Source organism: Talpa europaea (genome assembly GCF_964194135.1).
Source record: "Talpa europaea genome assembly, chromosome: 6".
NCBI classification, from domain to species: Eukaryota; Metazoa; Chordata; class Mammalia; order Eulipotyphla; family Talpidae; genus Talpa; species Talpa europaea.
This window is the reverse complement of record NC_140072.1, coordinates 117,332,614-117,356,981: the sequence shown is the minus strand read 5'-3', so window position 1 is coordinate 117,356,981 and position 24,368 is coordinate 117,332,614. Positions and strand designations below refer to the sequence as shown.

The window sequence follows — 24,368 nt, the reverse complement described above, 5'->3', positions numbered from 1 at the left end:
AGGAAAAACATATTTCAAGGAAACTTTTGAAATATGATAAAATTGCTAGTCTATGTAAGAATTTTAATAGGAAATATGACTTAATTATTAAACTATTTATCCTTAGTAATAAAGACCAATCTAATAATTTATAAACTCTACTGATTTTTTTTTAAAGATTTATTTATTTATACAAGAATGGAGTACAGGACTCTACTGATGTTTTTAAGGTTAAATTGTGATTATTAGATTATTCTCTTTCAAGGAGTTATACTTTATCTGACTTTCTCTATCAGTTCTGAAAGCTTCCTCTGGCCTAAAATGCATAACAATGACTTTTTTTTCAAGACGTGATTTGCATTCAAATGTCATTGCATTTATACACTTCAAAGAATATCCTCACTAATACATATTTTAGATTAATCTTTCAGGGATGAAATGTCTATACATAACTTAGACTAAAAGGGAAAAGCATTAACTCTGTGCCTTCAAAGTACTGAATCTTCCAAGGCTCTGAAAATACAGCTGTTAAAGCAAAGAGTCAAGATATTTATGGGATCCCATATGTAATTTTGGTTTAAAAGAATTTCAATTGCCATGTTGACTTTTTCTACTCACTTTGGAGTACTATGTTATATGAAATACCTTTCACTTTAAAGTTCAATATGGTCATATTTGAAAAGAATGCAGAACCCTATGATTTTAAAAGAAAGTTACAAAAAAGAAAAGCATTTCTGCATTCTTCAGTCTTAACATTTTTTTCCCCCTAAAATTGTTCTCAGCTACCTGGCTTGTTTTAAAACGCTCCTAGCTACCAATTTTGCTTTCAAATGCTCCAACACATTATTATACAAATTCAAGAAACAAGACTCTTGTCTGCACCACAGCGTTTTCAGCAGTCTTGATATTCCCTATTAATCTACATGCTCCCTATGTTTGTGATCTTGTAGCACCAGCACAATATCAACCTTTTAAATGAAACTAACAATATCAATCTATCTTCTTACATAAACCTTAAGGTTGCTGCCTTGCTAGTTACATCAGCAGTGAGAGCTTCCTTAAAAAAAAAAAAAAAAAAAGCCCACCCACAAAGCTACTGAATAGATAAAATGTAAATCTGGTAAGAATTCAGAAAATTGTAGTTCCATGCTTGCCATTTCAAGTAGAAAAGAGCTACAGTATCAGTTGTCATAGGATGAAAGATGAAACTATAGTCTTACAGGATCGTGGCTAGGTGATGCTTTGGAGAAATGAGCCTATCAACCACAAAGACTAAAATCTATTTCGCGGGTGTTTCACTAATAAAATGGGCAAAGTCAGAATTTGCAGTGATTCCGTGTTATTCTTTGAGTGCTAATGTGTCCTGCATTCCTGTCTAGTCAATCCTGACACCCAACCACAGTGTAACCTCCACTCTCTCCCACCCCTCCAGCCTGCTCTCCTACCACATATGCACACACACGCCCAGCCGGCAGGAGATACAGCTAAGATGGCAGCGCGGAAAGTATAGGAGCCCCGCTCAGTGTGGATGGAAAATCAACAGCAAACCCCTCTATATTCTTTCATTCTGCACATTTCCTTAAATCACTGGAGTTCTTCCATCTCACTGCAAACGCATCCTAAGTAGCCCTGCGCACTGGGTTGGTAGCAGGAGACAATTGCTTTGCACTTGGCAAGAAACCCCCATCTCCCATTTGCAGCTATGGTTCAGGTAAGCGTCGCGACTTGCCTTGGGGACCACCCTCCCTTTTATGTCCTTCTGACAGTGGAATTAAGGGTGACTCCAAACGTCCTTTCCTTCCTGGCACGCGCCCCCCAACCCACTCCCCACGAGAGCTTCCCGGGTATCCAGCTGCAGCAGCTGTGGCAGGGGCAGTGACCAAGGAGCACTCAGTGCGGAGGCAGGAAGAGGAGAAAAAACGCTGCATAGGCTATCAATTTAGAGTAGAGCGGCTGCTGCCGTTGCCGTGGAAGGAAACGCTGCCAACCGCAACAGAACGCCACCCTCAGATACCTAAATGAGCATGTGTGTGATTCTGCGCACGCCTAGTTGGGCTGCTCATGACAACGGGTTTCTTCGGAAATTATCCAGTTCCCGGGTTTTGTGTGTGCCCTGTAGGCACTGGAAAGGGCCTGAAGGGTGTAGTGAAGACAGAGGTGGAAATTAAGAAGGGGCGGGAGGAGTTGATATGATCTTTAAATGGACAATGACTGCATATGCCATCCCCTGAACAGGAACTTGGGATATTTTTCTGTGTAGGCAGCGCGCATTCATTCATTCAGCCAATATCCATTTCCCTCCTGCTTAGTACTTTCCTCCTGGATAGGACTGAGCCTATCCAGTTGCTGGGAATGTAATGTGAGAACAGACACCATTCCTGTCCTGCTGGAAAAGTCCACCAGAATTTGTTGTGTGTGTTACCCTTGTGTTGTGAAAAGCCATGTGCCAAGGTGGACATGCTAGGTGCTTTAAAAGTCACAATCTTAAGCAGTATTATTTCCACCTCTGGTCAGAGGATGAAACTTGGACAAAGATAAACCCTTATAGTAGAGTCAAGATTCAAATCCACATCTGTCTGAGCCCTTTGGCTACTTCACTGGCTCTTGCAACAGTAGTGAGGCCTTGTAGCTTTCACAAGTTCCATCAGCCTTTAGCTCATATTACTGTGTCAGGCTCTCACTCCAGGGTTGAGGGAGGGGCTGCCTTTTCAACACTGAAGTTCATAAGTGAATGAGGATAAGGATTTAGCCCAACAAATACTTCTTGAATACCTACTATGTGCAAGGTTCCAGACTAGGGGCCGAAGAAGACACAAGCACAAAATCTCTGAATGAGTTTATCCCACAGCAGAAACAAGTCCAAAAATCTGTGTAACAAGGCTACTCAGTTATAAAATACTGATTCCCCGTGTCTGTCCTTTACCCTATTCTTAACTATCCTTTTAAGTCAAAAGGGCATCCATAGATCATTTAAAGTCCCAGATAAAGCATACTTTTTCTGTGCTTCCTCCCCTCCAAAGCTAGACTTAATTTAATTTCCTCACTAGTTTATAAGCCTCAAAACATTAAATAGGACTTTTTTTTTTTTTTAAAGAGATGTAGATTCAGAGAAGTGGCACAGACATAAGGGTTCTCAATATTTATCTAAAGGATAAGTATTGGAGATGACAGGACTTACAAATGATTTTGTCAGGCTTATGAATTAGACAAACTTAAACTTGACAGTCAAACCCATAAAACTTAATAGCAACCAAAATGGGTTTGTGCATATGTTTCTAGAGCATTTACTCAGAGGCGGTAAGTGGAATAGCTTGGAAGAGGGGAGTCAGGAAATGCACATTTTTATAAAAAAAAATGATAAGATCTTTGGTAGAGCTGACAATTTCAGGGCTTATACAGCCTTAGTCACAATTATAGATCCAGGTCATATTCAAGACTGTTCTTTAATCAAGCAAGTCTGGGCAGGAAAAGATAAGCCATGCAGTGACCATGTCAAGAGTAAGAGTGCACTCAGGGTGAGTGAAGAGTCAACAAAAGAATATTTAAGGAAAACATCGTTGTGTTTAGCGCTGAGGTCAATGTTGAGAACAAGAATTTACCAGTGACTCTGGCTTGTGAATACTTGCCAATGTGTGAATTTTACTTTCACCGAGAAAAAAAAAAGGCACTAAATTACTCCTGCCTTTTGCAAGTAAAAGCTATTTTAAACACACTTTATGTCCCAATGTCAAAAAAAAAAAAAAAAAACCCAAAGGGACTTCGGCTGGCCTTCTCTGACTTGAATTCTGAATGAAGCAGCAGCATCCCAGCAAACCTGCAGGTAGGGGCAGCACCCATTTTGGGAAAAGGTATGAGGCGGGCACATTCCCTCTCACTTCCACGCTCCCGCTCTCCCATCTGCAGGGAACCCCGCCGCATTACCTGCTCGCCCGCACTTGACAGCCTCCCTCGCTCCTCCTCGAGCTGCCAGGAAAACCCGGAGAAGTGGACTCGCTCCAGATCCCGCGGGCCCCGGCAGCCTCACACCCCGAGCCCGAGGCGGAGGGAGTGGTGGCAGGAGGGGGTGGGGCGGGCGCGGGCCGCGGCTACTGAGCATGTGCGGGGGGTGGCGCATGCCCAGTGCGGCCGGCCGCTTCCCATTGCGGGTAGCCCCGGCGGTGGCAGCGGTGGCGGCGGCGGCGCGGCGGCACCGCCTCCTCTCACACTCCCGGCGTGGCGGGGTTAGATGAGCGGCCCCAGTAGCGGCGAGGGCGGCGCGGGGGGGCGGAGGAGAAGAAGGCGGCGGCGCAGGCGGACGCTGTCTTTGTAGTCTCCCTCCGTGGGCCCCGAGGCCGCTCCGGGCCGGCGTCGTTGGGCAGGGCCGGGGGCGCGCGCGCGTGTCTGCCCTCGCGGCTCGCGGGGACGAGGCGGCGGCGGCGGCGGCGCGGAGGATGATGATGTGCGCGGCGACCGCGTCGCCCGCCGCCGCCGGCTCGCGGCCCGGCGGGGACGGCTTCTTCCCGGCCGCCACGGTCTCCGCCGCCCCGGCGCCGGGGGCGCTGTTCATGCCGGCTCCCGAGGGCTCCGCGGCGGCCGCGGGGCTGGGGCTGGGGCTGCCGGCCGCGGACTCGCGGGGCCACTACCAGCTGCTGCTGTCGGGCCGGGCCCTGGCCGAGCGCTACCGGAGGATCTACACGGCGGCGCTCAGTGACAGGGACCAGGGGGGCGGCGGCGCCGGACACCCGACCTCCAGGTGCGTCTCGGGGTGCCCTTCCCTGCCGCGGGGCGCCCGCCGCGCGCGTGTGTGCGTGTGTGTGTGTGCGCGCGCGCGCGCGTGTCTCTGTGTGTGTGTGTGTGTGTGTGTGTGTACGTAGTTGTGGAGCCGCCTTTCGGCCAGCGCTCGCCGCCGGGGAGTGGAGACACTGCGATTGCGGGGTGCGGTGGTCGCAGGTTCTGCTCTGTGTGTGTGTGTGTCTGTGTGTGTGTCCGTCTGTGAGAGGGGCGCGTGATCCTAGAAAAGGTGATGGTGTGGCTTGGTCGTGACACGTGTGTGTGTATTGTGGAGGGAGGAGGGGAGGGTGAGGGTGTAATGCACGCGGAGAATTGGCTGGAGTCGTGAGTGAGGGCTGTGGCTTTTCCAGCGTCTCTGCCGCAATGGTGTTTGCACGTATTTCTCATCCCCACCTTCTCCTTCTCCCTCCCGCCCTCCCCCTTTTCCCCCTGCTAGGACTGTCCAGCCTACACTTTCCACCTCCCTTAAAAAAAAAATCTGTCTGTCCTTAAGGGGAGTGGTGGTGTAGATTAAGGATAGTGTCGTCTGTCGGGGGAGTAGGCTGTGGGATGAGGCTTGGGGTTTCCGTTTACGAGATTATGCAAAAGGCGTGCAGGTGGAGATTGGCATTGTACGTGAAGGGTGTCCATAGAGAATTGGGGCGGCTGTGTTTTGATAAATGAAGCTTTTGCTCCTCCAAGACGCGGATGCTTTTGTGTTTTGATGTCCCATCAGCCGTTTCCCTCATCTTCTGTTTCATTTCCTCTTGTCTCTTAAGGGCTTTAGAGTAGAAGAGGTTTGGAGGGGAACAGGGAAAGCTGCAGAACTTCAAATATGACAACTGGTGTAGTGTTCAGCTGCCACCAACTCCAAAAATTTGAGTGGCTCCTAGATCTCTTCCCCACTGCACATTCAGTTTCCTTGAGGTGGAAGAAGTTAAATCACTTTCATTTTCTTTTTCTTTAAATGTGGGTGTCTTTTTTGCCAAGGGTTCTGTTGTCTTCTTCCCCATGCCCATACATGCCACATACCCTGTAGGGTGGTGATCAACTTGTTTCACCAGCTTCACTTTGACAGTGGTAATTGGGAGTTGGCTTTCATCTCACAGCTTCTTGCAGTTCGTAGAGAAAGCATAGTAGGACTTTTTTCTTTTTTCAATAGTTTTTTTTTTTTTTAATACTACCATTGGTTTACATCATTGTTAGTATTTTGAAAGTATAGGCTCTCCCCCTTCAGGTGCCATCTCCTTAACATACCCACCACCAAAGTACCCATAGCCCTCCAGGATTTTACTGTATTTATTGAATCTTCAGCTTTTTTAGGCAATAATCAGATATCTTTTTCTCCCATTATCAAAAGGACTAGACGTAAATCAGGTATTTGTAGTTTTATCAGTATGTATTATGGCTTTTCCTCGTTGCAGCAGTTATAAAGATGGGGCTATGTTCAAACTTTTTTTCTGGGTAAACCAGTCTTCAGTCTTCATATGTCTCTAATTGTTTGCAGAATTGGGCATGTGAGAAGTTTTACCATATGGATAAAAATGTGTGTAACTACCTTTTGCTGTCTAAACAGAAGGCCACAATAGCACAAGTTTATTTCCTGCTAATGTTTTTTAAAATAGTGTAGAACCTCATTAGACAGATTGTTCTGATAATTACCTGTGCTTTTGAACTGTGTGTCTCTAAATTATATAGCACTGTAGGTACATCTTTACAAACCTCTCTCCGAGAATTTGAGTTTATGTGTTGTTTTTATACTTACGTAATGATTTATGACTGGTATATTCCTGTTTTGACTTTCTGCTGATACATGTGTAATACCATTTCTCTGTATCTAGAACTATGTTAACAGTTTTAGACAGTTAATATAGATTAAACACATATATAAAATTTTTAGCCTGGTTATTTTTGCACAAGTTGGCAGTAGAAAGTAATGAAAATTTCCAGTACTTCAAGAAGTCCCACAAAAATCAAGGTCTAATGAACATCACATTGAAAGGGAGTGAGAGGAAGGAGACAGTGAACAAAGCTGAAAACAGAGGTCAGAAAATTAAGAGAAATGTGACACAGATGCACTTCAAGTGGGAAGAAAGAGGGTTGAAAGTCCTAAGCAGTGTAAAATATGGAAGAAAGTGAGAACACTTTCCAGGTTACTGATGACTTTTAAGGAAGTGATCATAGTAAAGAAATGTGGTGCAGAGTCAATGATAGATGTTGGGGTAATAGGGAGATGCAGGATGTATGAGTCTGGAAGGGTGGGTGGGAAATAATCAGAAAGTCGCTAAAGAGAAATTAAAGAAGTGAGTGAGGGGATAATTGATGGGGAGAGCCCACAGGGAGATCTCAGGCACAGGTTTAAGGTAATAGGTGGAGAGCTTAACCATTGACAAAAAATAGGGGCTAATCTTATTTTAATATAATTGTATATTGGAGGCAAGTATTTATAAATAGAAAGATGAGTTTGTTTAGGATAAGAACTAAACCCTATTTGTTTTGATAATATCAGTGTTTAGCATGATTTTTGACACTCCTTCTGTAAGCATCTATTGTATCAGGCATAGTTTCAGGTGTTGAAAATGTAGCAGTGAACAAGATAGACAAGGCTTCTATTCTGTTGGCACTTTTGCACTAGTGGGGAAAAATTAACGACTGATAATTTCAGATAGCGATAAATAACTATGAAAGAAATTTCAAGTGATAGATGATTTGTAGTGAGGGGACTATTTTAGATAGGATGGTCAAGAAAAGGTCTGTTTAGGAATTGATTTAAATTGAATCATGATGGGAAGGCAGATCTAGGAATATTTTAAGGAAAATATAAGAACTGAGGCGGGACTAAGCTTGGTATATTCAAGGAACAAAAGGATGGTGAGTGAGTTATCAGTCAGTCTTAAATGAATTAATGTGGATCATGTTTTATGGGCACAGTGGAAGAGTTGAGGGATTGAGGCCTAAAAGAGTCAGTGACTTTAATGGCATTTTAGTGAAGTGGTTAAGAGCTTACATTCTGAAGCTAAAGTGGTTTTAAATCCTGGCTCTTCTACTTTTTAACTTTGTGACCTTGGGTACATTACATAACTTCTCTATCTCAAGTTTTGTTATTTTTTTTTTAATTGAGGTAAAATTGGCATATAATGTATTAATTTCAGGAATGTAATATGTTTTGATATTCATATATTGTCATATGATCACAATATGTCTAGTTAACATACATCACCACACAATTAACATAATTTTTTTGTGATATGAACTTTTAAGACCTATTTTCTTAGAAATTTCTAAATACACAATATTGTTAACTGTAGTTCCTATGCTATGTATTGCACCCCCATGACTGACTTATTTTATAAACTGGAGGTTTGTATCATTTGACCACCTTCATCCATTTTTGACTCCCCTCCTCTGACAGCTGCTAGTCTGTAGTCTGTATTTGAGTTTAGGCTTTGTGTTTTTTTTTTTTTTTTTTTCTTCTTTTTGTTTGTTTGTTTTTGGCTCTCAATCTGCTCTGGGGGCAGAGCTCCTTAGTCCAGATCCAGTTCTGCCATTTCCTCTGTTAAGTTGGGCAAGTTAATTAGCATTTCAGTTGCTTTATGGATAATCTTACAGGGTTATTGAAAGGATCTTGCCTGGATGGTGTAAGTACTCACTAAATTTTAGCTCTTGTGCTTGGTGGCATTATTATTATTAAAGTCATATATTTAAAGTTTCAGTCAGCATATTATAATTTTTTACACTCAAATGAGAGATGGAAAAACTGCTGGTTGAGAAATGATTCAAGGCTGAGGTGTGAGTAGAGGTCAAAGGAAAAAAAAAATGAAAGTGAAAGTTTTTGGTGGCAATGATTGACCATATGGTAAAAGGCAAAGTGATTCTAGGAAGGAATTGATAGACTGGAATAGATAAAGAGGATTACAAGTATCTGCGTCATGAAGTGGTGGAACAGCATATGTCGAAATAATAGCAGAGATTGTGGTTAGAATGGGACTTGCTTTTCTTCTCAGCAAAACCCACTTAATGCCTTCAGCTGCTATATGTCTTTCTTGGTAGAAATGGTATTTGAACCCATCCTTCAGATTCATGAAATTTCAGTTGTAAAAGATTAAGTAGTCAGTTAATCCATCGAAGGCTTCAGGGATTATTACTTTGATATTGACTATTGATCCTATAGATTATAAGAGCTTCTACAGTTGAATTTATTGTCTGGATACGGGTGAAAGCTATAAAGGGAGATACTTGCAAGAGTTAAATGGAATGGCTAAGAAGGTATAGTTCTGATAAAAGGGGGCATTCTGGGCTGGCACAAAAGAACAAGAGGTGAGAAGGAATAGTCTGTGTGTAGATAATAGTAAGAATTGCACTATAGTTTGAACGTAGATATTATGAGGGAGAGTGGTGGAATTCATTCTGGAAATTGAGGCTTTGGCCATAAGAACTGCTTAAACAGTAAGGTAAGAATTGTATTTTATTTAGTAGACAATGATAGTTTTAAGCTATGAAGAGATCTTATTCAAGAGTGTTATAGGGGGAGACCTGGGATTGAATCAGTGTACTTATATCTGTATTTGGGTAGATAGTAATTTGCTTCATGAAGCTCTTATAGTTGTGGAATCATGTATAAACACATGTTAAGACAAAAACTGCTTGGTGGATGTATTGGTAGGTAGAATATGAGATGAATTAATCTCCTGGCTTAAGAGAAAATCTTGCATTGGGTCTTAAAAAGAAGATAAATATGATTGCATTTTAAAATATTTGCTTAAAAAATCCAGAAGAGTCAGATCAGTGTCACTTTTTTTATTTAAAAGCATTAAATACTCAGGTGGAATCAGGATAATCAAGACTTAATTTATATATAATAAATTTGCCCTCCTTCAGTGTTCATTTGAAAAGACCTAGAAACACGAGCACTGTCAAGTATAGAACATTTCTAGAACTCCAAAAAGTTTCTTCAGTTTATTCCCCCCTTTTACTCTAAACCCCTGGTCATCACACATCAGTTTTCTTTCGCTAATAGTTAGCCATCTCTAGAGTGTCATATTAATCTAGTCCCTTAAATGCAGAGCCCTGCATATTCTTAATCTGTGTCATCTAACTGTATTTCCTGATGAAGTGAAATAAAAGTCAGGCTTTAAAGGTTCATTAGGTTTTGGTTAAACATTTTTTTAGCGAGAATATTTTATAAGTAATACTGAATACTGCATATTGCATCTCACCCAGAGGGATTGAGGTGGGCCACTGTTTAATGATGCTTAGTCTAATTACTTGGTTAAGATAGTACCCACTAGATCTCTTCGCTCTCTGAATGTATACTTTTCCCTTTTGCAGTAAACATGTAATCATGGTTAATAACTTCAGCACACTGAATGTTTTTGTCAATTTGTTTTAAGCATCCTTTCATAATTCTGGCCTGAGGTCAGTTCTTTTTTAAAAATTAGTTTTATATCTAGGTAAAATGGGTTTACACTGTTACGTCTTTGCAGGTTATAGGTTCACACCTCCACAAAAAAGTATCTTCATACTGTGCCCACCACTAGTATCCCAGTAGTTAAGGTTAATTGTTTCATTAGGGGTTTCAAAATGATAATTTTATTTATTTATTTATTTTTTGGCAAAGGATGAATTTCCCCTCATCAACCAGTGATGAACTGGTTCCTCCTTAGAAAGCAGGGGAAAATGGTTCTCTACCCTTATTAAGCCAAATTGGTTTATCAGTCTAGTAGCAGAGTAGCAAATGCTGCTGTTCATCAGTCAGATCCTTCTTTTCAGTTACAAGTTCCCCTAACTGTTGGGCATATTGGCAGCCAAAATTGATTATAGCTAAGACCCGCTTCATACTGTGTCCTGAACCAACAGAGCAGCTTCTCCCAGACTCATGCTTTTTCAGGGTTAGCCTGCATTAAATACCTGTGTGGGTATAAATGCCTGACCTTTATGCTCTAAGGTAGGACAGCTATGTAAATCTGTCTCAAGCTGGTGCTCCCCAGGGCACTGGCTGAGCTCTTCCTGTGATTGTATTGCAGTTCTACTCCTTCCTTTGTTCTCCCCCCCCCAGTATTTGACTTATTTCTCCAATGAAGAGTGTGTAAATCTCTATTTCAATGTCTATTTTCTGGGGAACCTTACCCAAGACAAGGTGCTTGAAGTGGTTTAAGGAAGTAAACTTTAGCATTTGATTTTGAAGCTAGGTTATCTGCAGACTGGCTGGCAGTGAGAACCCCACTCTAATGGTTGTAGGTGGAGCACTGATACTGGTAGGTCTTGGCATGCACTGTGTGTACTACATGCACTGTAGCTGCGCAACTATTAAAACTTTCAGTGGTAGTAAATCAGCATGGGATTCCTGTAGAAAAGGAATGCACTTGGGTACAATATCTTAGGCTTTTGAGAGGTTCAAGGAAGTTGTTAATTATAAAGACAGTATAATCAGATGGTTATTGGTGACTTGGTGACTGACATTGATATATTGGAGAACGACAGTAAAAAACTGAACATAATTAGGGGCAAAATAAGAGTTGATTTCTTTAGTATTATATAAAGAAATTTCATCTTCAGCAAGAGGAAAGAAAAAGCTAAAGAGCATTAGGCCTAAGACTTAATTAAGGGTGCAGGATTCCAGGGTGGATTGAATTCTGAGTAGCCTACCATGCTGGGGTCTTTGCTCTGGTTAGGAAGAATGGGACCTTTACACTTACGATGCACATCTGAGTTGATGTACTTGAAAACCTCGATATCTTAACATGTTTTGAACCCTCTGGACCTGAAGAAGTGGCCTGACTAGAGGGTAGTTGATTGAAGACTGTGCTGTCCCTACTAACTCCATTTACTATTCCTTCCTTTACTGGCTCTCACCAAACTAATAACTAAAATTAGCCCCTACAATACCCTCTGGGAGATGCTAGACCCACTAAGAAAGGAAAAGCACTGTGTGACTCTGTGTGTGTGTGTGTGTGTGTGTGCGCGCGTGCGTGCTCCCATGTGTGCACACGCGCGCGCGCACACACACGCACTCTATATACCTCCACTCACAGTGATTTCCAAACTGCAGCAAGTCACCCTCAAGTACCACAGCAGATAAGAAAACCATGGAACATTTCAGAATTTCAATGGAAACACAGCAATATCTGTCATAAACTACTACCTGGAGGTAGTTCACAGTTTCAACATTAGATCATGCTGCCTTGCTTTTGTGCACATACTTGTAAAGTTGGATTTTTGGTAGCTATTATGATGCAAATCAAGGATTGCACAAAAAATCATTGTGGAACAGGAAAGAAGGATGACATATTAAAGAAAAGTTGTACAGCACCCAGCAGGTGCACCTGTCCTATTATTAAATAATTGTGATTATTTAAATGCAGTAAAAATTATTTCTTTTTCAATTTATATATATTATTATTTTTAAAATGACTAATTTGTTAGGACATAAATTCTTATTCATCATTTGAATCTAGCTGCTTTATACACTAATGCTATGTATTTTTTAGGCCTACAAGTGTTGTGGGAAAATTATTGATGATGGCTATGTAAGGACCCGCTCAGCTTATCAGTGCCGACCTAGCAACTGCTGTTGCTGAATATCTGGCCTCAGTAGCAGAGACTAAACCTTTCCTTCAGGGAGACCAAGTACCCCTTAAGCCCTGGAAAGGACTGTGATTCATTTTGATTGGATTTGCCACACATTCTGCCGCATGAGTTTGCCTTTCCGCTTTCAGGAACTCCGCCAGTCCCACTGTTTGAGGGCTTACAGAGTGTTTGACCCACTAGCACAGGTCCCACATAAATAGCATTTCAGAGTAAGGGATCACAGTAAAGGACGATCCATGGGATCCACTTGTCCTCTCATACACCACACCTCAAAGTGGCTGTTGCCCTAATAGAGCAGTAAATTAGCCCTTTGAAGGTACAACTGATGATGATATCCTGGAATTTGTACATAATATTCTTTAAGGATTGGTCGCATGCTCAGGTGTTTCCAGTAGAAAGGACAGAGGGAAATGGGTGACTTGACTTCATTGCTCTAGTCCCTGCTGGGGAGTGTATGGTTTCTTCCTCTGTAGCTATGAATATGAATGGTTCAGAGGTCCTAAGTTTCAGAAGGAAAATATTTCCAACTGCAGGCATTTTCTCAAATATTATTTCAATACCAGTCTCATATTTCCTCCTGGGAATCTATTTGCATACGTATGGGACTGCTTGATATTGTCTAGTGGGTTGTGGGATCAGCAAACTTCTGTAGAGAGCAACTTAGTAAATACTTTAGGCTTTGCTGCAGGTATATTTTCTGTTGCAGCTGTTCAGCTCTTGTTAATGGCCAGAAAGCAGCTATAGAGGATATGAAGACAGATGTGCATAGCTGTGTTCCAATATAACTGTTTACAAAGACAAGTGACAGACTCCATTTGGACTGTAGGCCATCGGTTGCTGACTTCCTGGAGTAGATGGTGATAGTTGCTGGAGCTATATTATGAATTCATGTAAAAGTATAGAAGTGCAAAACCCCAAATATTGGCAATAACTGAGGTGTGGGGGCTGGGTCAGTGAGAATAAGGTATTGGGAGAAGAGACTACTGGAGAAAATGTTAGGCCAGGTTATGTTCCATGTTTTGCTCTATTTGAAAACAGTAATAGAGTTAAGCATTCAGTTTATAGAAGTATCTCTAATAGAGTTGTAGAGGATGAAAAGGCACAGATCCCCAAAGCAGGCTACCTTTAAAGGAGCAATTGCAGTAGTTCTCACAAGTGATAACAAACCCTGAGAAAGGGCAATTGGAATAGATGGAAAGAATAAATTTGAGAGATATTTTGATGTTAGAAGAAGAAAGAATGATAGTTGTAACAGGTGAATAGATTCAAATGTAGATATAATAATGCCTTTTGGGTAGTAAAGGGTGGAAGAGCTAGTTTCTTAAGAGTCCTTTCTTGGTACTCTTCTTTAAATTTTCTTCCTTGTTTATTTTAGTCAGAAATCATTGAAACTCATTTAAGTTATTTCCCAGTTGTTTTTGACTTCTTGGTCTGTGGTTTGTAACTAAAATCTTTCCCTTATATCTGGACCTGCGTTTTGAAAAATCTGCTAGTTAGTCCTTCAATCCTGTCTCAAAAACATTATGTCACTAATGGCCTAGGGGTTAAGTCTCAGCGCTTTCACCACTGCAGCCTGAGTTCGATCCCAGGCCAGGGAGCTAACCCACATATGGTGCGGTAGACCTCTCCTGTCTCACCCGCTGCTCCCTTCAGCAGTGTATTTCAGTAAATCTACCTGTTCTGCTCCCTACTCTGTCTCTGGTGAATCCTCTCATTCCCACACACCCCTCTGGCCTACACCCTGGTTCTTCTATGCAAAAATGAATTTAAAAAATTTAATTAAAAAACAATAACCGTTGTGTTCGGTATATTCAAAGGCTCTCCCATGGGCATATTTATCACTGACAAAATGCCTCTTTTCCTGTACATCACCTAAATAGAATTTGAGACATTATCTTAAAATTGGCATTAAGAGATCATAATGACCTAACAACCCATTCATTCCCACCTCCTTTTTCCAGAAGGCAGGAAAAAGTCACCACTCACTGAGAAAATGAATTGACATTAGATGGAAGAATATTTAGAGACTAGTGTTTAAAAGTATTAGAGAGGGAAGTGTTTAAAACAATAGTAAGTCTTAGTCATAGCTCTGTGGCACTCATCTCCATATTCTGTACTTGTAGCTGTTACTTTTCTGCCTGAGAGCTTTCTTATGTATATGTGCCGGGCAAACCAGAAGCTCCATAGAGTTACCAGTGATGGGTAGGGAGTTGGCAGATAAATACCTAATATTTATGATGCTTCAGTTGGGATAGCTGAATCATGTTCTACACCATCTACTAGAGTTCTACGGTAGGATTATGCCCATTAGGGTCACTGGCTTTAATAATGCACTCTTAGTTGTATGCCCTCCTTTCCCTATCTGGAGTTTGATTTTCCCTACCAATGTTTTTCCTGGAACCCCTTTCAGAATAACTAGTGCACTTGAACCCTTGAATCAAGTCTGCTTGTGGGGAAGAAATGGTAGAAATTTTATTTTAATATAGTAATAGTAAGAAATAAAATTTGTTTAGCACTTTCTAAATATGAGGCATTACTCTTAAGTGCCTCATACTCTAATGGGAGAGATATTTTCATTTTGTTTTACAGATGAGACACCTGAGGTGGAGAGGAGAGGTTAAGTAAGTTTCCCCAATCACAGATCTAATAAATAACAGTCTGTAACTGAACGTAGTTCATTTGTCTCTAATTTCTGTACTGTTAACCTGGCAGACTGTGGGAGAAGGGCAGGTGTTATGAACAGAAAAGTGAGTGGGGATAATTAATGGAGTAGGAAGTGTGTAGAAACCATTTCTAGGTGGGTGGAAGGAAAGTAAAAGAGTAAGTACATTTCTAATGGTGTCCCTGTTTTGGCAGTTAGGTGCTGGGCTAGATTATCTGCGCTGAGCTAAAAATCTGGAGGGGTGGAATTTTGAAATGACTAGGACGGCTGTAGATTTCTGTGAGGATATCCTTTTATTATCATAATTGAGTCTAATCAAGCATTCTGATAATTTTCATGAATGGTCAGTATCTATTTTTGCTTAGGCTGTTTTAGATTATTGAAAATGAGGTTTGTAAGTTACCTGTGTTATATATGCTGTAAATGCTATTCTTTATTCAGTTGCTATATTTTTCACCTCTAGAAATTTAATTCTTTTTCAATGTGTGTTGTTCCCCATACATGGCAGATATTTTATATAGTCTTCTAGTCTTTTATTTCTTTAAATTTGGTTAAGCATAGTTGTATCTAAAATTTCCATCTTAAGTCTGTTTTGAACATTTCTTTCTGTTATCTGTTTTTGCTAGTTCTCACTCATGGTGTCTTATATCTTTGAATGCTTGATAATTTGACTCTTAACTCAACTACCTTGAGGTGGGTCTCTAAGGCCTGGGATGATAGGACTGTGTTCAGCAAGTTTTACAGTTGCTTAATGGCTTGAATTTTCCTGGCTTTGTGTACCTAGAGTATACATCTTCATGAGGCATGGTCTAAAGTCACAACTTCTCAGAGACTTCTCCCATCACTTTCTATTCCCATTCCTCACTCCCACTCTCTTTTTTCTTACGTTGCTCTGCACACTGCCAAGGTAGCTTTATTTAGAGTTCTCATCTTTCCCCAACCTGATCCCATCCCCCCCAATATGAGGACTTCCAAATGAGATCAAGAGATGGAAACCATAAGAAATGTGTTTGCATCTTTCCCCTAGATCAACTTGAACTATTAAGATCTCTTTTTGTACTAATTATTAGCCTAGGTTAAGTAAATACAAGTTTTCTACTTAGTAATCAAGGCTGCTATTCCTCCCTAATTTATTCAGTGATGCTTGAACACAATGATGAGAGTATCATTACATTAATTACACAGAAGTAGTAAGTCTGGCTTCTATAGAAAAAACAAGTTTATATATGGTGTTTTATGAATTAGTTGGTTTTTTAAAATTGGTTTTGTAGCCACTGATGTTAATAATTCACTTCTTGGGCTTCCCTGGTGGTGCAGGTGGTTGAGCTCAGTGCTGTGAAGCTGTCTGCAGCCTCTGCAGCACCGGTTCGATCCCTGCCGTCCACAGAGCAACCCACATGGCATGGCAGACCTCTCCTGTCTCGCCTCACCAGAGTATTTCAGTCGTTCTGCCTATTCTGTTCCCCGCTCTGTCTCTGGTGAATCTTCTCACCCTCTCACACATCTGGCCTGTACCCCAGTTCTGGTATAAATAAAAATAAATCTTTTAAGAAAATAATTTACTTCTTAATGTTTTCCTTTTTCCTTTTCAACCATTACGCCTTTCATTTTTTTGTTTTCCTTACTGATGTCTAGTACAGTATTAAATAGAAGAGGTAATAGTATAAGTTTTTTTCTGATTCTTAGTGGAAATATTTAATTTTTTTCATTATTGAATATAGTTAAGTATAACTTAACTGTAGGTTTTTGTAGATAACCTTTACCAGATTGAGCAACTTCCCTTTCTAGCTTACTGAGCCTTTTTATTACAAATAAAAATACTTCTTCTGTTGCTACTGAAATGACAATGTGTTTTCCTTTTTTCAGATACTATGTTGAATTACATCAATTAAATTTTGCATTTTACCTGTTATTCTTTTTGTTACTGGACATTTAAATTACTTTTAGGTCAATGACTTTTTCCTCCTTTTTTGAGATATAATTCTCATATCATAAAATACACCATTATTTTCAAGTATGCAACTCAGTGGTTTTTAGTATATTCACAAAGTTGTACAAATAGAACATTTTTCTTTGCCCTGAAGGAAATCCCATATCAGTTAGCAGTTAGTACTTCTCTCCTTTATATCTGCCCCTGGAAACACTAATCAACTTCCTGTTTCTGTGGATTTCCTTATTGACATTTCATATAAATGTAATTATACAATTTGTTTTCTTTTGTCTTCCTTGCTTCTTTCACTTAGCCTAACATTTCAAGGTTCGTCTGTATTGTAGCATATGTCTACTTCATTCTTTTTTGTGACTTAGTAATATTCCATTATATGAACATGTACACACACACACCCCATTTTGCTTATTCATTCATCAGCTGATAAGCACTTGGGTTATATCCACTTGTTGACTGTGTAGTATTTTTGCTTCTATATTCGTTAGAGATACTAGCCTGACATTTTCTTACTGTGAAATATCCTTTTCAGATTTTGGTATCAGAATTTATGCAAGTCTCATAAAATGAGTTGGAAAATATTTCTTTTATGTTCTCTGGAAGAGTTAGTCTAAGATTGTTTGAAAGAATATACCAGTAAATTCTTTTAAGTGGAGAAATTCACTGATGGAGTTAATCTGAGTCTAAAGTTTTCTTTGTGGGAAGGTTTAGTTTAGGTATTCAATTTAATACAGACTATTCAGATATTGTATTTTTTCCTTGTTTAGTGTTGAGAAGTTATATTTTTCAAGGTATTTATCCATTCTATTTAAGTTTTGAAATCTGAGCAGCATCTATTAATATGTTTCCCTTTTTATTTTTCATATAGATATTTGTATGCTTTTTTCTGACCTATTTTGCTGTAGGTATACTACATTTATTCATCTTTTCAGAGAACCAGTTTTGACTCCTGGATTTTCTTTGTTGATTGTCTGCTTTCTATTTCATTGCTATCTACTTGTACTTTATTTTCCCTTCATTTGTATTCTTTGCATTTAATTTGCTGTTTTCTTTCTAGCTTCCCAAGTTGTAAGTTTAGATCATTTAATTTCAAATTTCCTCTTTCATTCTGTGTATTTCATTCCATGCAAAAAGCTATACATTTCTCTTAAGCATTGCTTTAGCTGAATTCCACAAGTTTTGATGTCATCTTCTGAATCCCATTTAAACTTTCTATTATAGCTCTTTGAACTATAGGTTGTTGGAACTCTGTTTTTCTTTTTAGAAATATTTATGAATTTTTTAGTTTCTGTTTTTTCCTAGGTTAATTTTTCTGTGATCATAGTCCTTCAAGTTTGTTTAGACTTGGTCTGCAGCTTACCATATTGTCTCTTTTGGGAAATAGTCTACGTGCATTAGAGAGAAATGTCCAGACTGAGTTGTTGTATGTGATTTTCTCTGTATTCTTTAGATTAATTATATTTTAAAGTCTTTTGCTGTCCATGCTATTTTGTTGCCTACTTGTTATGTCAATTAGAAAGGGTTCTTTTAAAATCTGTTCTTTTATAGTGAATTTTTTTTTCCTTCTCAGTTCGCTTCATATATTTTGAAGGTATGTTATTAGATGCATTCAAATCTAGGATTTCTATTTTTTCCTATTGAGTTGACCATTTAACATTATGAAACACTCTGTTCAGCTCTCTTCTAGCTTAAAAACTATCTTATCAAATATTAACATAGCCGTGCCATCTTTTTTTGGCGGCTGATGAGTGAGTTTAAGATTAATCTTCTCTAAAACTCTTAGTCTGTATCCTTTTATTTAAAAATTTGACAAAGCAATTATGAAAGGAAAACCAACCTTTTATGTTTCTTATAGTCAGCTTTTGTGGGTTTACAAAAATCTCTATTTTTTGTCTTCATTTCTTAAAAGATAAGTTTGAGAGGTATGTATTTCTAGGTTGCTTAGGTTATTTCACCCTTGCCCACCAGCACTTTTCAATACAAAGAATGGAAGTTATCAGTCTTGTTCTAAGTATCGTTTCTCAGGCCTCTTTTAAGATTTTCTCTTTATCCTTTGTTTCAGCAGTTTGTGCCTAGTATTTGTTATGCTTGAGATTTCCCTGAGTTTCTTGAATTTCGAGTTGATTTCTTTCTGTTCTTCACTTTTGTACCGTTGATTTATGTGTGATTCCATTTAACATGAATATGAGATAATATGTGTTTCATATGTTTCATATTCTCTGTTGTGGGTTATGTTCAACCCACTACTTTTTTCTCTGTGCTTGACTTCGAATATTTTCTCTTGATGTGTTTCAAGTCTATGAAATCTATTTTTCTCAAGCCTATTCTTGCTATTAAAATCACTTTAAATATTTATTTTTCAGGTCCAGAAAATCAAGTTGATTTTTTAAAAAGCAGATTCTATTTAAAATCATATCTTTTCATCCATTTTGTTCCTCTTTGCATTTATTTCAAGTCCTTGTTGCCTAATTTAATATCTGGATTATCTGTAGTCTGCCTAATTGTCTGATTTTCTCTTGATTATTTGTTATTACTTTGCTCCTTTGGGATGTCTCTTAATATGTTTGTTATATGACTATTACACTGTGTAAAAGAACAGTTATTTTCTTTTGGATGTATAATTTTTTTCCAAAAAGGTTAGCTCTTTTCTGTGTTAAACAGGGTGAATTGTTTATTACCTCATTCCTGTCAAAGATTAAGTAGACTCTTCTCTCTATTGGGATTTTATTTTCTAAACACTGGGAGACTATGGGAAATTAACTGCCCTGTTGGCTCAGCCTCCCAATCCTTCTTCAGTGCCCCATCACAGTTTTCCATTGGATAATTGGCCACAAATTTGTAGTTTTCTAGATTTCTAGTCTTTCATTCCAGTCCATGCAGACATTTAAAGCACCACTGTTCCTGGTATCATTTAATTGAATTCCTCTCATTAAACCAAACTCAATTCTCATTGTACACAAACTCTGCAGATGCCATTGTTTTCAGTTTCCCTGGGAAGTATTCTTCCATCCCTGGAGTTTTTAGTTCGTTTAGTCCTTAGTGGTATCCACAGTTTTCACGTTAGTCTAGTTTTTGAAGGAGGAGCAATGTCTTCCTTCTGTTTACTGTTTCATTTTAGGGAAGTACAAGTCAGAAGCTGATTTGTAGAAAAGTGAGGGCAGATAATTTTAAGAATGCTTGTAAGCATGGTGATGGCTTGAATAGTTGTTTCTACATTGCATAGTAGTAGTTGTTGTATTTTTCTTTCCTTAATGTGAGCCTGTTTATCAAAATATACTATTGAACAGATATCAACAAAACTATTGCACAGGTATCAAATGTGCCCCAATTCAGTTTTTTTATGAACTGTAAATTAAGAATGGTTTTTGTATTTTTAAAAGGCTAAAAAAATAAGAAAAATGTTTTGTGATACAAATTATGAAATACTCTGTTCTGGCCTCAAATTACTTTATCAATCATTAATATAACTTCACCAGCTATATTACATAAAATGCAATATTATATTACATTTATTACATAAATATTATTACATAAATTTTATTACATAAAATTTATATTTCAGTGTCCAGAAGTAAGTTTTATTATAATACAGTAATTTTTATCTGTTTATATGGTGTCTATGACTACTTTTATGCTGTCATGGTTGAGTAGCAGTAACAGATACTGTGGTCCACAAAGTATAAAATATTTACTTTCCCGCCCTTGCATTTGCCTGTTCCCTTAGACTTCAGAATTTTTCATTGTCATTACTAAGGGAAATTGAGAAAAGGATTGAAACCTGCTTATCCTAGAAGTTATTTGGATTTGTACATATTAAAATCTTAGCATTTTAGAGTTAAAAGGAACCTTAGAGATAATCTTTACCATCTTATTATTTTATAAACGAAGAAACAGATTTAGATTTAGAGAAGTCTTTAAATTATGGCACATTTTTGTTTTGTTAGACAACAGACTCAATATTAAGCTAGGTAGACAAACTGATGATATTATACCATAGAACAGCTTGCAAAAATCATTTGTTCTCGTATTGCAGAAGTGTTTGGTTTTCCTTAAACAGTGTTAGCTATTATAAAAAAATATCTGCTTTGGAATTTTTAAAGTAAATTTAAAACTCAGTTGAAAAATAAATATTTAAAGCATGCTAATAGCTTTTGTCTTTCTTTACTACTAGTAATTCTTTCAAATCTCATCTCTTTTCAAATTCTCTCAAATCTATGAGGTTCTTTTTGTTAGAAGACTAAAAATTTTATAGTACCAATCTCAGACATTCTTCATCAAGCTCCTATTGATTTAGGATTTAAAGTTCTAAATCATCAGAAATTTCAAGGTGATTGTTAATGTTTAAAACTGTTTTCTAGAGCTTTCTTCTTTTTTATATTTCCATCCTCAGATAAGAAACATTTTTTATGCTTAGATCTAAATGCAATCATATAATAAGATGCTATATTAACAAACAGAATTTTTATTTTCTAATGTTGGATGTGGATTTTCTTCATATAATTTGGAATTTATTACTGACTTTTTGATAACCTACTTCTAAAACAAATCAAATCAACAAAAGACACAGTAAGATCAATTTATGGGGATTTGGGGAATACTGATTCTGCAACTGGTTTATATTGAAGTACCAGATTCATTAAAATTGTAACTAATTAAATGTCAGGTACACAGAAAGTAGAATTTTAGGAATACTTACAAAGTCATTTGAACTTTAAAGAAATTGCAAAAGTATTTGTGTATAATTGTGAAAATTTAAGTCTTTAGAAAATTTATCTTAATTCATACTTATATTCTGCTTTGAAGATTGGTTTTGAATGAATCTTGATACTTTTCTAAATTGTATAGTAGGGCCTACTTTTTAGCAGTTACAAATTCCTGTTGATTGAATAAGCAATTTTATTCAGTTAAACTTGAGTATGAATCTAACTTCCTGTGAACCTAAACCACCTAGGAAGACTATTCATTGCTTTTCAGTAACCCGTTTGTTCATCTGGCATTTCTTGACCATCTAGGTCAGACACTGATGCAGATGCTAAAAATATAAAGTTGAAGTGATGCTCATAGCTGAATAGATAGTGTAAAGAACATCTGTTCATTTGTAGCACTTGTTACTATTGATCATTCTCTTTCCTAGCACATTGACCTGGGGAAATCTTATTCACATGTATGGTTTCTATTACCTCATTTGTATAAGAATCTGAGTAAAATAATCATCATGGATAAGTCCTTAAAATAACCTCATGTAAAGTAAACTCATGGATATCACTGACTAGATTCTCTTTAAATGTGTTGGTGTTGAGCGCTGGGTTGCGAAGCTGCCCCGCAGCCTCTGCAGCGCCTGTTCGATCCCCGGCTGCTGCCCGGCCACCGGAGGAGGGTCCCACGTGGCGCGCAGACCTCTCCTGCCACCCGCTGCTCCCCTCAGCAGTGTACTTCCGTCCTTCTGCCTGTTCTCCCCGCTTCTGGTTCTGGTGAATTCTCTCACCCTCCCGCGCTTCTGACTGCATGCATAAATAAATAAATCAAATAAATAAATAAATAAACAAATCTTTTAAAAAAAAATATGTTGGTGTCTCTATGGATCTGTCCTTTGTCCTCACTTATTTTATTCTGTGAGTAAGGCTCGTAGCTATAGCTTTGAACTTTGTTCTTTTCTCCCCTTCCTCTCTTCTTCCTACTAATTTCACTTTATCTCAAAATACTATTGAGTCCTTTGTTCCAGGCACTTTTCTGGGTAAAGAGGCTAGAGCAGTGAACAAGAAACATATGGTCTGGAGCCTCCCTGCTGGCGCAGGCAATTGAGCGCAGCTCTGGGAAGCTGTCTGCAGCCTCTGCAGTGCCGGTTCGATACCCACCGGCCTCGGAGCAACCCACATGGCGAGCAGACCTCTCCTGTCTCGCCCGCTGCTCCCCTCAGCAGTGTATTTCCTCAGTCTGCCTATTCTGTTCCCCACTCTGTCTCTGGTGAATACTCTCACCCTCCCAGAAATCTGGCCTGTACCCCGGTTCTTGTATAAATAAAATAAATAAATCTTAAAAAAAAAGAAACATATGGTCTGCATGCTTAGAGCTTATAGTTTGGTGACAGAATGTTACATTAAAAAAACCTCATACATAATAGTTGTAGTTTACAGAATGAAATACAGATATAAGGTGAAATGAGAGTGTGTATTATGGAAACTGACCCAGTCCAGGAGATTCCTGCATAAATGAAACTTAAAGTGGCACCTCATAGATGAATAGTGGTTAACAGAAGTAGGAAAGAATTCTAGGCAGAGGGAGAACCTTTTTGAAAACCCCCAAGGGCCCTAACAGATTGAAACAACGGAAAGAATTTCCTTGTGGCTGGAGCCTGATGAACATGTTGGAGAGTGATGCAAAATGAGGCAGAAGTGCCTGACAAAGGTAGATCTTGGTAGAGGATTTTTAAAAACTGTCAAAGCTTTTGCACTTTCTTCTAAGAGATATTAAGAGTTTTAAGTGGAGAAATTACCTTACTCAGATTTGTATTTGAAAAAGTCGACTTAGGACCTGTGTGAAGCACAGATTAAAAGCTGGGGGCGGGGGAAGGCAAATGTGAATGTGCAGAAATAAGCTTTTGCTATAGTCCAAGATTCAGTGAAAACCTGGGCTATTAGTAGCAGTAGAGATGATGTAGACAGGTTCAATAACTGTTTACAAGATATGATTGACTAGGTTTTGTGATTGCTGTTGGGGAATGAAACTGAAACGTCAAGGATACACTTTTCATATGCTTGTCATATCTTTATTGTTGATATTTTACTATTTTGAACTCAAACATCTTTAAAATTGAACCCATTTTTTTCTTTTGCAAGTTAATTCTTCCCCTTTACTCCTCTGTTTTTGTAAATGGCATTTTTTTTTTTTTTTCTGTGATGATTTTCCTTAAACTAGTTGTCAAATATTAGGAATTGACCTTTGAGAATCTAGAGACTCTTCCCTCCTCCTCCCTCTTTTCCTGCCTGTAATTCCTCTCCTTTTTCTAAGCCATTAAATTATGCTCTACATTCAAGTTTCTGTGCTCCTTGAGAATAAGAACTGTATTTTTCATTGTGTCTTTAATACCTGCCAGTGTGCATTTCTTCATGGTAGACCAAAAAGTTGTTGAAAAGTAAATGTTTTCTTGGTCTCTAGTTTCTTCCATTATAATTCTTACTCTTTACCACATTTCGCTCCCCTTGAAAGTCATTCAGGGGCTTCCTTTTGCTTAAAGAATGATTTGGTCTTAGAACTGTGAGGTAATGGAAAACTGGCTACTAGATACATAAAGTACGTAAGTTGGAGTATTTATATAGGGCTCATTTATGAGAAATGGAGCCTTTTTTTGCACATAATGGATAGGTGTTTTTTTTTTCCCCCAGTCTGGGAAAGTAACACTATGATAAATTTTAGTATTCTATTGTTGAATGAAGTTTTAAAAACTTC

The 24,368-nt window shown here is 38.6% G+C and overlaps 1 protein-coding gene across 2 annotated transcripts in view; it reads left to right on the top strand.

Moving 5' to 3' along the window:
- Positions 1-4,409: 4,409 nt before the first annotated feature.
- MYCBP2 (MYC binding protein 2) overlaps positions 4,410-24,368 on the top strand; it is a gene marked incomplete at both ends in the record, with an annotated part of 205,740 nt that continues 185,781 nt past the window's right edge. For both annotated transcript variants that reach the window (XM_084234986.1, XM_084234987.1), the window contains one exon: positions 4,410-4,711. In XM_084234986.1, the coding sequence (XP_084091112.1) occupies positions 4,410-4,711 (302 nt within the window). The remainder of the gene's footprint in view (positions 4,712-24,368) is intronic.